The sequence below is a fragment of the Anolis carolinensis genome, chromosome 5 (genome assembly GCF_035594765.1).
Source record: "Anolis carolinensis isolate JA03-04 chromosome 5, rAnoCar3.1.pri, whole genome shotgun sequence".
In the NCBI taxonomy this organism is placed as follows: domain Eukaryota; kingdom Metazoa; phylum Chordata; class Lepidosauria; order Squamata; family Dactyloidae; genus Anolis; species Anolis carolinensis.
Window position 1 is genome coordinate 106044484 of NC_085845.1, and position 16415 is coordinate 106060898.

The 16415-nt window shown below is 42.8% G+C and overlaps 1 protein-coding gene across 2 annotated transcripts in view; it reads right to left on the bottom strand.

The window, feature by feature from the left end:
- rab28 (RAB28, member RAS oncogene family) overlaps positions 1–15999 on the bottom strand; it is a 125445-nt gene extending 109446 nt beyond the window's left edge. Inside the window, exon 1 of one of the 2 annotated variants that reach the window (XM_062982093.1) lies at positions 15652–15999. In XM_062982093.1, the coding sequence (XP_062838163.1) occupies positions 15652–15729 (78 nt within the window). In that variant the 5' untranslated portion in view covers positions 15730–15999. The remainder of the gene's footprint in view (positions 1–15651) is intronic. The other variant, XM_062982094.1, reaches the window with a different exon arrangement.
- Positions 16000–16415: the final 416 nt, after the last annotated feature.

Sequence of the window (16415 nt, forward strand, 5' to 3'; positions counted from 1 at the left end):
GTCTGACTCTGGGGGTTGGTGCTCATCTCCATTTCTAAGCCGAAGAGCCAGCGTTGTCCGTAGACTCCTCCAAGGTCATGTGGGATGACTGCATGGAGCGGCATTACCTTCCCGCCGGAGCAGTACCTATTGATGCACTCACATTTGCATGTTTTTGAACTTCTGGGTTGGCAGAAGCTGGGGCTAACAGTGGGGGCTCTCTCCGCTCCCCCAATTCAAACCTGCGGCCTTTCGGTCCAGAAGTTCAGCAGCTCAGCGCTTTAAACATCAGGGGATATTATTTCCTAAAGGTTGTGAATATACAATATTTCTGATTGGTTTTTTTTTTGTCTGTTGGAGGCAAGTATGAATGCTGCAATTAGGAAAAATGATTAGGATGTAATGGCCTTGCAGCTTTAAAGCCTGGCTGTTTTCTCCCTGAGTGAATTTTTTGTTGGGAGGTATTAGCTGGCTCTGATTGTTTCCTGTCTGGAATTCCCTTGTTTGCAGAGTGGTGTTGTTTGCGATATTTTATGTGCTTCTACTGTCTGTGGCCCTGAGAAAACAGAGGATTTGCCAGACTTTGATGATGGGAATACTTGGTTGGGAGGTGTTAGCTGGCCCTGATTGTTTCCTGTGTGGAATTCCCCTGTTTATTTACTGTCCTGGTTTTAGAGATTATATTGTTCTGCATTATTCTATCCCAGTAATTATTTCATATTAAAGTACAATCTCACTTATCCAACATTCGCTTATACAATGTTCTGGATTATCCAACGCAGTCTGCCTTTTCATAATCAATGTTTTTGTAGTCAGTGTTTTAAATTCATTGTGATATTTTAGTGGTAAATTTGTAAATACAGTACAGTAGAGTCTCACTTATCCAACATAAACGGGCCGGCAGAACGTTTGATAAGCAAATATGTTGGATAATAAGGAGGGATTAAGGATAAGCCTATTAAACATCAAATTAAGTTATAATTTTACAAATTAAGCACCAAAACATCATGTTAGACAACACATTTGGCAGAAAAAGTAGTTCAATCCACAGTAATGCTATGTAGTAATTACTGTATTTATGAATTTAGCACCAAAATATCACGATATATTGAAAGCATTGACTACAAAAATGCGTTGGATAATCCAGAACGTTGGATAAGCGAGTGTTGGATAAGTGAGACTCTACTGTAATTATTACATAGCATTACTGCGCATGGAACTACTTTTTCTGTCAAATTTGTTGTATAACATGATGTTTTGGTGCTTAATTTGTATAACGATTACCTAATTTGATGTTTAATTGGCTTTTCCTGAATCCCTTCTTATTATCCAACATATTCACTTATCCTGCCGGCCTGTTTATGTTGAATAAGTGAGAGTCTACTGTATATTGATAATCTTATATTATCTGCTTAGAACTGGATTATATGAGGCCCCTTCTTCACAGCTGTATAAAATGCACACTGAAGTGAATTATCTGGCAGTGTGGACTCAAGATAATCCAGTTCAAAGCAGATAATATAAGATTCTAAATGGGTTATATAGCTGTGTGGAAGGGCCTTGAGTCTACACTGCCATATAATCCAGTGCAAATTAGATAATCTGTGGAAGAAACCTAAGTGAGGCCTAAATCTGCCTGTCCCCGAACTGAAGCCTGGCTGTCCCTTGGTTGCTAGGCAACCAAGTGGGCAGAGATTAGCCCTCTAAACTGGCAGCAATTGGATAAAAAAAATTATTGCTCTCCCTCTAATTAGGACTTTATTTTTCTTTTCTTTTTGTTGTATCAACCTGGAGGCATGGATGATGGGTTGTTGTCAAATTTCGAGATTGGGGGGCCTGTACTTTTGTTGTTTTGTCCGCTGCCCTGATGCCATCACTCTTTTATATATATAGATTATTCAAGGCTTTTCCAGGCTGGTGGCTTATTTTCACATGTGCAAAAACTTGCTAAACTGCTCTTCTGTTTTGTGATGTGGGAACCTAATCCTAATCTTTCCATGGTGTTTCTACTTCTGGTACCAAATTTCTATTAAAGTAGAAATGGTCAGGAACTTATCTATTTTTGTAACGTATGTCAAGTATTCCTATATAGATATAGATATATCTCTCTAACCCGAGAGAGAGAGAGATGAAGGTAATGTTCTATCAACAACTTTTACATTCTTTTAAAATAATCATGTATTGCAAGACTGTCCGTTAAATTTCATGTCATTAGATCAATAAGTGATAAAGAGATTTTAATTATTCCCTTCTATAACAGAATATTTCCATTGCAATAAGAAGTCTGAGGAGTATTAGACACCATTGCTGGAAGGATCTTTGAGCACATTCCACCAAATGTAACTAAACAGCCACTCCATTATAACTCAATACATAATTCTGTAAGAGAAATTTTAAAATGTGAATGATGTATACTGGCATGTGACCAAGAGATTCATTATTCCAATATAGTTTATTTACATCCCCAGCGATTTCTTATCAAAACAAGCTTTTTCTGGTTACAGTTACTCCGCATGCCCTCTAGAGTTCCCGATTCCATCCTGCATTATTCATCATTTTCCCTTTTACGAGAATCTATTTATACAAGAGCACTAGATCCTATCTGATCATGGATGATAAGCAGGGTCAGATCTAGTCAGCACTTGGATGGAAGACCGCCAGCAAATACCAGGTGCTGTTGGCTATATTTCAGAGGAAAGAGCTGGCAAACAACCTCTGAGTACCCCTTGCCTAAGACAGCAATGTGAAATTCGTGGGGTTCACCAGCAATGTGAAGGCACGCATACACGCATGCAGTGCTCTATTATCCCGTCAAATATTTGCATTAGAGCTAGACTGAATTTCTGCCACAGAAACTTTTGATCACAGAAGAAATATTTGGGGGAAGAACATTTTATACACATAAACAAAGAGATACCCCCTCACACACTACTTTCTGGCTGCTTGGGAAAGCAGCAATAACAATTCACCACTTCAGAATCAAAAAAAAGGTATCCTCATCTTAGTAGTAACCACTTTACACCTTCTCTTCAAAATCATGAGCATGACATGACAGTTGATTTGCATAACTCTAACGCATCATCAAATCTAAATGTGCACCTCAATTTTGGCAATGTAATTCAGCCAAACAAACGAGCACATTAGACTCAAGTAAATATGGTACTAAAACAATGAAAGTCTTTTACAATGAATAAAAGTATAGTTCTATGAACCAGGCTTTGTTAAAAGATAAACACGAAGGGAGCAATTGCTGTGAAGGATTGAAACTTGGTTTGTCCATGAAGATATCACAAACCAAAAACAGAGTGAAGTCATTGGTTTCCATCTTCATTCTGCAGAGGTGGATACAATAGTATTGCTCCAATTGACATGTACCAGTAAATGAACATTTCAGAGAACCACATTTGCTACAAACCCCAATTTCCTGCTCCAGTACAATCCCACTTCCAGTTGGCCTAACCAGAAGCTATGGACAATCAAACTCTTGAATAGAGTTGCCACCCATTTGTATTTGTTCATTCATATTTACTGTCAAATATAATCCCAATAGTTTAATTATTTAATTATTATTTTTCTTTAAAAATCACTGACCACTCACGTTTGTTATGGTTTCAGATATCAGGAGAACCTGTGGCTTAAGAAACCAGGACATTTTCTCTACAGCCAGACATTTGAGAAGGTGAAATAGCACTCTAGTCTGCCCACTTTTCAAACTGCGGTTTGTTAAACAGTCACATTTTATCTCTTAACCAATTATCTGTACGTATGACATCATACATGCATAAATTAGAATACTGCTCAGTATGAATCTGAAATAGTTGAACTTCTTGTTCAGCCCAGAACTCTGCCTTTCTTTGGACAACATTGTCTTTCAGTCAACATCATTTTCTGTCAAACAAGACTAATAGTGATTTCTCACATAGGAAGTCTTTTGTATATCCATTAACTTGGTAGCTGTAGGCATAGAGGTGTACTTTATGGCCACCATAGTAGTCTCAGCAAGCTGTGTGGCAGAGCTGTTCGAAGGCAAAGAGTTAATGGTTTGTTACTCTTTGACACAGGAAAGGATATATTAATCATTTGAGACTTGTCATGACAACTTAGCAAGGCTCTTTGCTGATCCATTATCTGGCAGCCAACACCCACTTCATACACCTCCCCTTAACTTCCATATTAACATTGATGTTCCATATTAACAAATAACCAAATTGTGTAAAATATGACTGCCAGAATTTTTAGTCCACACGTCATGGATGACTTACATTCATAGAATCATAGAATCATAGAATAGTAGAGTTGGAAGAGACCTCATGGGCCATCCAGTCCAACCCCCTGCCAAGAAGCAGGAAATCTTCTAGGAATTAACTAGACAGGAGGGAGCATATCTCTGATGCTTCTGATGCGACTTCTCAACAAGTTTTAGTACTATTAACCATGTACCATATTTCTTTAAAAAATAGTTGTTTTTTTCCAAGGAGAGGTAGCAGCAAACCAGGGCCATATTTGATAAGTAAGAGTGCAATTACTAGTGCAATTCCTCAGCTTTTCAATGATTAGCCTATGGTGTTGTCCTTCTAACATTTTTCTTCATAATATCCATATGTTTATCATAAGAAAGGAAAAAGAAAATAAGCAACTTTGTTACAAAGGGTTTGACTATTGGTCATAAGTGCATAATGTGATGTTTAACATGTTTATCCTGCAGAAGAGAAGGTTGAGAGGAGATATGATAGCCATCTATAAATATTTGAAAGGATGTCATAAGAAAGAGGTAGCAGGCTTGTTTTCTGCTGCCCTGGAAACTAGTACTTGGAGCAATGGATTAAAATAACAGGAAAGAGCTGTTCAACAGTGGAACTCTCTGCCTCCAAGTGTGGTGGAAGCTCCTTCCTTAGAGGCTTTTAAACAGAGGCTGGATGGTCATCCATCAGGGGTATTTTGATTGTGCTTTTCCTGCATGGCAGGGGGTTGGACTGGATGGCCTATGTAGTCTCTTCCAACTCTATGATTCTATGAAATCCTTTAAAATGCTGATTTTGCCAGTCATTTTCAAATCAAAGTTATATTGTTTATATTTATTTCCCACACCAAGCTGCCCAGCACTGAGCAAAGGTTCCAGGGCAGTGGGAGCATAGATACAGGTGGCCATGTCCTAATACCAGGACTAAATATATTAGAATACTAGCTGTGCCCGGCCACACGTTGCTGTGATGTAGTCCTAAATGTGATTTTCTGTGAGGCGTTCAAGGTAGCCTAGAATAGATTCCCCTAGGTATGAAGCAGCCAGGCTTTGAAGCTGAAAGACTATTCAATGGTAATCAAGTTGGCCTACAATGGAGTCCCCTAGGTATGAAGCAGCCAGGCTTTGAAGCTGAAAGACTATTCAATGATAATCAAGTTGGCCTACAATGGAGTCCCCTAGGTATGAAGTAGCCAGGCTTTGAAGCTGAAAGACTATTCAATGGTAATCAAGTTGGCCTACAATGGAGTCCCCTAGGTATGAAGCAGCGAGGCTTTGAAGCTACTAGGGTATTTAATGGTATTCGAGTTGGGTAACAATGGAATCCCCTAGGTATGAAGCAGCCAGGTTTGAAGGTGCAAGGTCACTCCTTGGAAAGTGATGAGTATTGTGGTCAAATGTGGTGTGATTTGGCCCAGTGGTTTTGTTGTAACTCAGTCCTAATTATGCACATTACATTTATATATATATAAATGAACCCATGTAAGAACAGTGGAGCATAATGTAACGTATCACTTACCATTTTTAACACTATACCTCATGAGACACAGTTTGAACATTTAACAATATACTAAGAGTTTGGTGCCATGACTGCTGTAAATGAGTGGCCAGAAAGTACTTTTACAAATCAATTTACTTATGGGATTTCTTTTCCTGGGCACAGAAAAACACATAGATTCATAGTAAGTGCTTGAGAAACAGGTGAGCACTTATATTTGCAGACGGGCTACATTACAACACATAGTAAAACTGTGCATGTTGCTTTCTTTAAAAGGATTAGCAAATTTGGTGACAGGTACAGGAGTACCTATTTGCTTCTGTCATGCTAACCTTGTATATTAGTCACAAGACCTCTGTTGTCCAAGGAGGAATGAAACACTGCTTCTGGAACTTCTCAGCATTCACTACAGGAAGGGTGGTGTGCTTGCAATCCAATATATTTTAATGGTAGTAAGAGTGGGAGCAGACTTTCATTCAATTTTAAAAGAAATGCTATTGTAACATAAACATATACAAAAAGTTTAATAGAACCCCTTTCCCAATACATACATACATTTTGTACATCTATGAAGATAGCTATCCTCCTGAATCTTAAAAATCAATCACTTCTTTAACTGAGCTATTTTAATTTAAAACTGCATTTACATTAATTCTAACTTCTTTGAAACCCCTTCCAGTATTCTCCTCTGTCCATTTACAGGGAGTCCCCGAGTTAGAAACATCTGACTTACAAATTACTCTAAGTTAAGAAGTGAGAAAAATCTATGCCTCAGAAAGTAAATTCACTCCTGAAAGAGTTATGAGGGGAAAAGAGGCCTCCACTAAAGCTTTCTCACCAATCCTTGTTTCCACAACAAGCCAAATTTTTCAAAATCCAATTATCACAGGGACAGCAAGTGAGGTGAAGTCTTCTGAACAGGGGCACAGACAGTAAAACTAACACCACAGGGGTATTAACTCTTTCCTATGCTATCCCCTCCTTCCAAAACCCTTTGCACACCGCAAAAAACCACAAAACTGTGAAAATATCACAACAAATGTGTACATCAATATTGATTTAAAACCCGTGAAACAGCGAGGGAGCGAAAAGTGAACCACGAGGGAACACTATATGTTTAAAAATGTACCTGTTCCAACTTATATACAAATTCAACTTAAGAACAAACCTACAAAACCAATCTTGTTCATAACTTGGGGACTGCCTGTATTGAGAAGTAACTCTACTGTGTTTGGGGGAGGTCCTCCTATGTTAGTGGGGCAGCATTTCATCCATCTATTTCTGAGGTTCCCAACCGTTGGCCTTCCAGATCTTTTGGACTTCAGCTCCCAGAATTCCTAACACTTGGCTAAACTGACTGGGGCTTATGGTAGAAATCTCAAACGCTTGGATCGCAGGTAGGTACCACTGGTCTATTTAAAGCAGTGATTCTCAACCTGTGGGCCGCGGCCCAACAGTGGGCCACAAAAACAAAAATTTGGTCCACAAACCTCCTTCCTCTTTATTTATTTATTTTATTTTATTTATTTTCGCTCCTTTCCGCAGTGCTGACCATTGCATTGGATAGACCACATCCACTCTAGATTATTAAATATGGCTTTCTGTGGGCAAAGAGATGGTGACTACTGGGTGGAATATGTTCTGTATCAGAAACTAGAGTTGATGTGGTCTATCCATTGCAATGTTCTGAATCAGCACCCCGAATAACCAAACCGAATCTAAAGTTGACCATAACCTGATTCGTAACCATTTTGGTACTAATGTTGGAGAGTGGTTCCTGGTCACAGTGGTCCCTGGTCACAGTGGTCCCTGGTCAAAATGGTCCCTGGTCAAAAAAAAGTTGTGAACTACTGATTTAAAGGGCGTAAAACCCATGCTAATTATGTGCAGCCCAATCCAATACGGGAAAGGATACTACATTTACAAAGTAACTTGCGATAAGTTCAAATGATGCATACCCCTGTCGTTTTATAAGGAAAGCTTATCTTCCACAAATCTGGGATAAGAGAACACAAATGATATGGAAGAAATCACAGGCCCCTTCCACATAAGTGTATAAAATCCACACTGAACTGGTTTATATGGCTGCGTGGACTCAAATAACCCAGTTCAAAGCAGAAATTGTGGATATTCTGGGTTATATGGTTGTGTGAAAGGGCCCTAAAACTGAAGAAAAAAAGGGGGGTCTTGCAATTTTCTCTTTTACTGGACTTCTCAAAACTGTGGGTCCCAAATGCTCGATGTTGGGGTCCTGAAAAGTTTAGAAAACTATAAAGGTCTTCAGAATGTCACCAAGTGACTGGTTTAGACACTGACACAAATCTGTTGTATAGGATATACAGTGGACTCTGCAGAAGAAAAAAACAATCTGGAGGAAGAAGGCAAAGGAGCTGACTTACAAACATTGTCTCCTGGCTGCGGCCCTTTTGCCTCCCTGCCCTTTTGCCTCCCTGCCTTCCCCAGCATTTGTTGAGTGGATTTAAAGAGAGAGGGAAGACTTTGGAAACTCCAAAAACCATCTGGAGGAAGAAGATTGGTTGCTTTGTGAAGGCAAGAGCATGGAATAATAGTGGAAACCTTAGGGTAACGGTAGTGGCCGGCAGAGAGGGCCGCTTTGTGCGGTTGGCTGTTTGAGCCTATTTGGCTGCTGCTAGAACTTTTGGTGTCGACCAAGGCTGGGATAATACCAACAAACAAATAACAGCAAGCCGCAGCGGTTCTGAATGTCCTCTCTTCCTGATCCCCTCTCCTGACTTAACATTATAACAACCAAGGTTATACCTGAACTGAGAGTCTGTCTTACTAAATTTCACTCCTTGTTTATATATTGCTGCTATAACAACCTTTAAATGCTTTTATAACAATTATTATGTGCTGTGAAGCCTGGTCCCCCTAATTAACTTACCAAATTTATCATCTTTAATTGGTCTTGCATTGGCACTTTATAAAACCATATTGCACCATATTGAATTAGTTCACCACCGCCTGCTTGCACTTTAGTTAGCTCAGACCCCTATACCTATGCTGCTCATGCACCCTCTGCACTCTGCAACTGCATTTGCACTTTGTATTGTTGGAGGGGAGTGGGGAAGGCTGTAGGGTTATGGGGACTGCAGGGTGGGGGGAGGGAACAGAAACATCTATAACAGAAAACTAGCAAACCAAATAACATCATTTGGACCAGGGGAAGAGAAAGGGAGAGGACAGCGTGATAGGGGAAGAGGGTGTTCTGATGGGTGAGGAGCCCCTACAGAGTTGGTGTCTGGGAGGGGGATATATGGGAAAGGGAGACCAAATCATTTAATTCGGCCTAGGGTTTTTGGTAGGACATTAATAGTTCCAAAACGGTCTCCTGATATAGATAATCTGGGTAGTCAGGATGGCGGTCCCTCCAGGTTAAATGTGGTGCTGTTTAATGCCAGGTCAGTGAACGGGAAGACATCTTTCATCCAAGCTCTCATCTTGGATGAGCATGTAGACCTGGCATGTATTACGGAGACCTGGCTGGACGGGATGGGAGGAGTTAATCTCACCCAGCTCCGCCCACCAGGTTACTCCGTACAGCACCAGCCGAGATCTGGAGGGAGGGGAAGGTGGGGTCGCGGTGGTCTATAAGGATTCCATCCTCCTGACCAGGTTCCCCGTCCCGCAGTCTATCATGTTTGAATGTGTCCACCTGAGGGTGGGAGACCAGGACAGATTAGAAATTCTGTTAGTGTACCAATCACCCCGTTGCACTAGTGTCTCCCTGCCTGAGTTAGCTGAGGTGGTCTCGGGCCTGCCGTTGGAGTCCCGGCAGCTCATAGTGCTGGGGGACTTCAATGTCCATGCCAAGACCAACCTCTCAGGTGCGGCTTAGGACTTCATGGCCGCCATGGCAACCATGGGGCTGTCCCAATTAGTAACAGGCCCCACCCACAGTGCAGGACACACACTGGACTTGGTCTTCTGTCAGGGATGGGAGGAAGGTAGCGGTGTGGAGGAGCTCACCATCGCTCCGTTGCCATGGACCAACCATCACCTGATCAGGTTTAGACTTACCACGCCCTCCAACCTCTGCAGAGGTGGTGGGCCTATTAAAATGGTCCGCCTCAGGAGACTTATGGATCCAGAAGGATTCCTGACGGCTCTTGGGGAATTTCCCACCTCCTCGGCAGGTGATCCTGTTGATGCTCTGGTCTCTCTCTGGAATGGAGAGATGACTAGGGCAATAGACACGATCGCTCTGGAGCGTCCCCTCTCAAGTAACCGAGCTAAACCAGCTCCTTGATTTACTGAGGAGCTGGCAATGGTGAAGCGAAAGAAAAGGGAACTAGAGTGCGTGCGGCGATCAGAATATAACGAGTCAGACCAAACACGGCTAGGCTCTTATCTTAGGGAACCTTGCGGCCAACATTGCGTCCGCACATAACCATCCGGCGGCACTGATCCGTGTCATCAGAGGATTGTTAACTCCCGCCAATCAAGGTGGGAGCCCTGATAACTCAGCAGCCCGCAGTGAAGCATTTGCTCAGTTCTTTGCGAGCAAAGTCGCTCTGATCCGTTCCAACTTTGACACCATATTAATGGCAGACTCTGAGGATGTATTGAGTGCACCTGCTTGTCCCGTTTTGTTGGATTCATTTCAATTGGTTGAGCTCAAGGATGTGGAGAAGATCCTTGGAAAGGCGAGACCGACCACATGCATCCTGGACCCCTGCCCATCCTGGCTGGTGAGAGAAGCCAGAGGGGGTTTGGCCGAGTGGGTGAAGGTGGTGGTGAATGCCTCCCTTCAGGAGGGCAAGTTTCCAGCGAGCCTAAAAATGGCTGTGATCAAGCCGCTGTTGAAAAAGCCATCACTCAATTTGGAAACTTTCAGCCTATCTCCAATCTCCCCTATTTAGGCAAGGTCTTGGAACATGTGATTGCTTTGCAGCTCCAGGGATTCTTGGATGACACTGATTTTCTGGATCCGGCACAGTCTGGCTTTAGGCCGGGGCATGGTACCGAGAACAGCCTTGGTCGCCTTAGTCGATGATCTTCCCCGGGAACTGGACAGGGGGAGTGTGTCCCTACTGGTTCTGCTGGACCTCTCAGAGGCCTTCGATACCATCAATCACGGTATCCTTCTGGAACGCCTCACGGGAATGGGACTTGGAGGTACTGTTCTGCAGTGGCTCCACTCTTTCCTGGAAGGTTGGTCCCAGATGGTGTCATTGGGGGACGCCTGCTCGGCCCCACAACCGTTGACTTGTGGGGTCCCGCAGGGCTCTGTATTGTCTCCCATGTAGTTTAACATCTACACAAAGCCGCTGGGAGAGATCACCAGGAGTTTCGGGGTCCGGTGTCATCTGTACGCAGATGATGTCCAGCTCTGTGACTCCTTTCCACCTGTCACTAAGGAGGCTGTTCAGGTCCTGAACCAGTGCTTGGCCGCTGTGTCGGACTGGATAAGGGCCAACAAATTGAAATTGAATCCAGACAAGACAGAGGTCCTCCTGGTCAGTCAGAAGGCCAAACAGGGTATAGGGTTACAGCCTGTGCTGGATGGGGTCACACTCCCCCTGAAGGCGCAGGTTCGCAGTCTGCGGGTGATCCTAGACTCATCGTTGAGCCTGGAGCCCCAGGTCTCAGCGGTGGCTAGGGGAGCCTTCGCACAGTTAAAACTTCTGCACCAGCTGCGACCATACCTTGGGAAGCCGGACTTGGCCACGGTGGTCCACGCTCTCGTTACATCCCGTTTAGACTACTGCAACGCACTGTACGTGGGGCTGCCTTTGAAGCCTGTTCGGAAGCTTCAATTAGTCCAACGGGAGGCTGCCAGGTTAATAACTGGAGCGACGTACAGGGAGCGTATCACTCCTCTGTTACGCCAGCTCCACTGGCTGCCGATTAGCTACCAAGCACAATTCAAGGTGCTGGTTTTAGCCTATAAAGCTCTAAACGGTTCCGGCCCAGCTTATCTGTCCTAATGTGTCTCCCGCTACGACCCACCTCGAAGCTTAAGATCGTCAGGTGAGGCCCTGCTCACGGTCCCGTCAGCCTCACAGGTGCGGCTGGCGGGGACGAGAGATAGGGCTTTTTCAGTAGTGGCTCCTCACCTATGGAACGCCCTCCCCAGTGCTCCCTCCCTCCTATCCTTCCTTAGGAAGGTTAAAACTTGGTTGCGGGGCCAGGCTTTTGGATAACAATTAGCAGCGCTAATTATTATTATGTACGCTGGAACTCAATCGACAGACCCAGTCCTTTAAAATTGAACATGCCCATCTGTATTTTAGAATGTGTTTTATGAATGTCCTATGTAAGTTAATAATTTTTAACTGTTTTATAGTGCATTGTACAATTTTTATATATGTGTTTTATTGTAAGCCGCCCTGAGTCCCCTGTTGGGTGAGAAGTGCGGGATATAAATACTGTATTAAATAATAAATAAATAAGATGCTTCAGCTGAACTTCATAAAAAGGGAAATCAACCTGTTTAGCAAGTCTTGCACAAACTGATTTATTATCAGTAAATATTTGATATTTAACTGAACATACTCAAAACGACACTCCATGCAGTCATGCCGGCCACATGATCTTGGAGGTGTTTATGGACAATGCCAGCTCTTCGGCTTAGAAATGGAGATGAGCACCAACCCCCAGAGATTGGCATGACTAGACTTAATGTCAGGGAAATACCTTTTTACTCAAAACAGAGCATCTGGAATGTGGCCTCCAAACTGGAAAAACAATTCAAATTACTGGACAAGAACTAAAAAAAGGCCATCCAATTTAAATACCTAGGGCCACTGGTTTTTATACATGGCGACACAATGCCATTTGAAATGGCAGCAAACTACTAGCATTCTGTGTGACTCAAAAATGCCTCACTCAAGGCTAAGATCTCTAACAACTCAAGGCTAAGATCTACACTACAGCTGTTCGCCCAGTAGCTATCTATGGGGCAGAGTGCTAGCCAGCAACAATGAAACATGAACAAGCTCTTAACACAATCATCATCATCATCATCATCATCATCATCATCATCATTTAATTACTTATTAATCGCCCTCCATCCAAGATGCTCTAGGCGATTTACAAGATAAAATAGTAAAGGATAAAAATACATACATACAAATATTGATAAAATTAACATAGATTAAAAGCTCTAGTAAAGAGCCAGGTCTTAAGTGCTAGGGTAAAAGGCCCTAACTCACGCATGGCTCTCATATAGGGCGGCAAGGCATTCCATAAGGCAGGGGCAGAAATAGAAAAAGCTCTGCGTCTGGTCCTTTCCAAGTTAACTTCTCTAGGTGAGATGGTCGTTGCGACCTCCGATGATAGGAGAAGGAGAGACGGTCCCTAAGGTACAATGGGCCGTGGCCGTAAAGAATTTTAAAGGTCAGAACTAGCATCTTATATAGACCACGGTAATCAGTTGGAAATGAATGGAAATGGAAATGCCGAGATGGACACTTGGCTCGACACTACTTGACCATCTGCTAAATGATGACATCCATCAAAGACTAGGAGTAAAAGCAATCAGCAAGAAAATGCAGGAAGCAAGATGGTGGTATGGCCTTGTCATGAGAAGAGAACCAATATCAGTAGCACAAACAGCACCGCATTGAAGGACAACGACCAAATGGACAGCCAAAGAAAAGATGGATGGACACCATCAACAAATACATGGGTGCTGCCAACATGAGACCTTTCCGAAAACAAAGCACTTTTCCCTCAATTGGGAAAAATAGCTTTGAAAAATGAAGAAATGTTTGATATTTATACCTGTATCATACACCTATATACCCAGGGTGGTGTAAAATTTTTCAGGTGGAAAGGGATTGCAAGTGGGAAAAGTGTTAGAATCACAGCTCTCTTAGGCCCCTTCCACACAGGTGTATAAAATCCACATTGAACTGGATTATATGGCAGTGTGTACTCCAATAACCCAGTTCAGAGCAGATCATGTGCATTACCTGCCTTGATGTTCTGAGTTATATGGCTGTGTGGAAGGACCCTAAGACACTGTTTACTACAGTGAATTAAGGAATCCATGGGCCCTTCTATACTGCTAAATAAAATCCAATCTGCTTTGAACTGGATTAAATGGCAGTGCGGACTCAAATAACTCAATTCAAAATAGATCATGTGGATTATCTGCCTTGGTGTTCTGGGTTATATGGTCATGTGGAAGGGCCCTAAGACACTGTTTACTACAGTGAATAACGGAAACTGTGGCCCCTTCTACACTGCCATATAAAATCCAGAGTATCTGATTTAAACTGGATTATGTGGCAGTATGGACTCAAATAACCCAGTTCAAAGAAGATGCGGATTATCTGCCTTTATATTTTGGGTTATATGGCTGTGTGGAAGGGCCCTTAGATTCTCCAGACACTTGAAAGACGAATGTGTTTGATTTGGCATCACCTTTTGTAGACTCCAGTCCACCTCATTGGATGCATCGGACGAAGTAGGCTCCAGTCTATAAAAGTTTGTTTCCCAACCCCCTTTACATTTTGTGATGCACCTTTCCGTGAATGGGATTAACAAACAAGTGGCAAGCAGATTACATTTCAGAGTGGGAATTAGGTAGGAACAGGATGGATCTACACTGACATTAATTTTGTATGATTCCTTGATTCAAGCTTATCTTGGGCTGGATCTACACTGTCATATAATCCAGATTATGAAATCAGATACCTTTGAACCAGATTATATTATAATCCAGATATATTCAATTCTATCAGGAGGAACTAAGGTCCCTTCTACACTGCCATATAAAATCCTGATCATCTGCTTTGAAATGGATTACAGTAGTCTCTCGTTTATCAAACATTCTGTATTATCCAATGCAGTCTGCCTCAGATTTTTTAAAATCTTCACAGGGCTGAACTTTTTATGGATTTAACTTTTTATGGATTTAATGTAAGTTCATTTTATGCAATTCTATCTTTACATGTAGTCAATTTTTAGTAGTCAACATTTTTGTAGTAAATGTTTTCAATACTTTGCAATGTTTTGGTGCTAAATTCGTAAATACAATAATTACTACATAACATTACCATGCTTTTTCTGTCGATTTGTTGTAAAACATGACGTTTTGGTGCTTAATTTGTAAAATCATAACATAATTTGACATTTAATAGGCTTTTCCTTAATCCCTCCTTATTATCCAACATTTTTGCTTATCCAACATTCTGCGGGCCCCTTTATGTCGGATAAGTGAGACTCTACTGTATGTGGTAGTGCAGACCCATATAACGCAATTCAATGCAGATTGTGTATCCACTTTGACATTGCTTTGATATTGGGATTACATGGCAGCAAAAAGGGGGTCTGTGTGCATCTACACTGAAGAACTAATGCTGGCTGACCCCACTTTAACTGCAATGACTTAATGCTATGGAATCCTGGTACAGTAGAGTCTCGCTTATCCAACGTGCTGCATTATCCAAAGCATCTGCCTTTTAGTAGTCAGTGTTTTTGTAGTCAATGTTTTCAATACATTGCAATGTTTTGGTGCTGCATTCTTAAATACAGTAACGTTATCATGTATTGAACTGCTTTTTCTGTCAATCTGTTGTAAAACATGACGTTTTTGTGCTAAATTTGTAAAATCATAATGTAATTTGATGTGTAATAGGCTATTCCTTAATCTCTCATTATCCAACATTTTCGCTTATCCAACGTTCTGTCGACCCGTTTATGTTGGAGAAATGAGACTGCTGTATTTGTGTTTTGGTGAGGTACCAGCCCCCTGTGGCAGAGAAGGCTAAATATCTTATGAAACTACAATTTCCCAAAAGAGAGGCACCCTCTGGCAGCTCTATGATCCCCTACCACGGGTTCCTCCTTGTCCTAGAAGCGACAGGCCAGGATTGGAAGTGAGAGGCCGGCTCTCTAGAGGCCTCCTTCCCAATGTAGGGCCTAGCTGGGGCCTCCTGTGCAAGAGACTGCGCGGACTGACCTTGCCGGAGGTGCCGTCGCCCAGCAACACGAACTTGAGCAGCCGGTCAGAGCTCTCTTCCTCCTCAGAGTCCGACATAGCCCCACTAACCGGCGCCCTCCGTCAAGGGGACACCCCAACGGCCTCCGCCATCTTTTTAATTCCCCTCAGCCTCTTTCGCGGAGACCAGCGTCGGACTAGACCATCAGGCAGAAAGTGAGGGGGGAACAAATAGAGGGAAGACGCGGGAAGTATCAAGGCGAGGAAAGGATAGAGTGACTGGCCGCAATCAAGGCATTAGAAAGAAGAGGCAACCAAGATCTTTTCGCTGACCGCAATTGCTACTTCCGACCTCCCCCCCCCTTTCTTTTTTAACTAATGGTTTGGTCCAAAGCTCTGGAATGAACAATGGCAGTGTACCCCACATGTAACTAGGGCCCGCATAGGGTGAAAGGTGACCGGAAGGGAGAAAGGAACGCCCCCTTCACCTGAAAGAATGGGCGAGGTATAAGCGCAGCCTGCCAATAGGAAGGGAGGAGAGAGGAGGGGGCGGAGCTCAGGAAAGCTGGGCATGCGCGTTGCTTTGTTGACAGTGCTGCGGTGTTAGGAGGGTCCCATGCTTTGAAAGGGCAGATTCATTGTAAATGAAAGATTACTGTGGGCCCTTCCAACCAAGGGCCCCTCCAGACAAGCCCTCTCTCTTTCCCAGGACCCAGAGCCATATAATCCTGAATATAAAGGCAGAAAATCCCACAATATCTGCTTTGAACTGGGAGCCCTTCCAG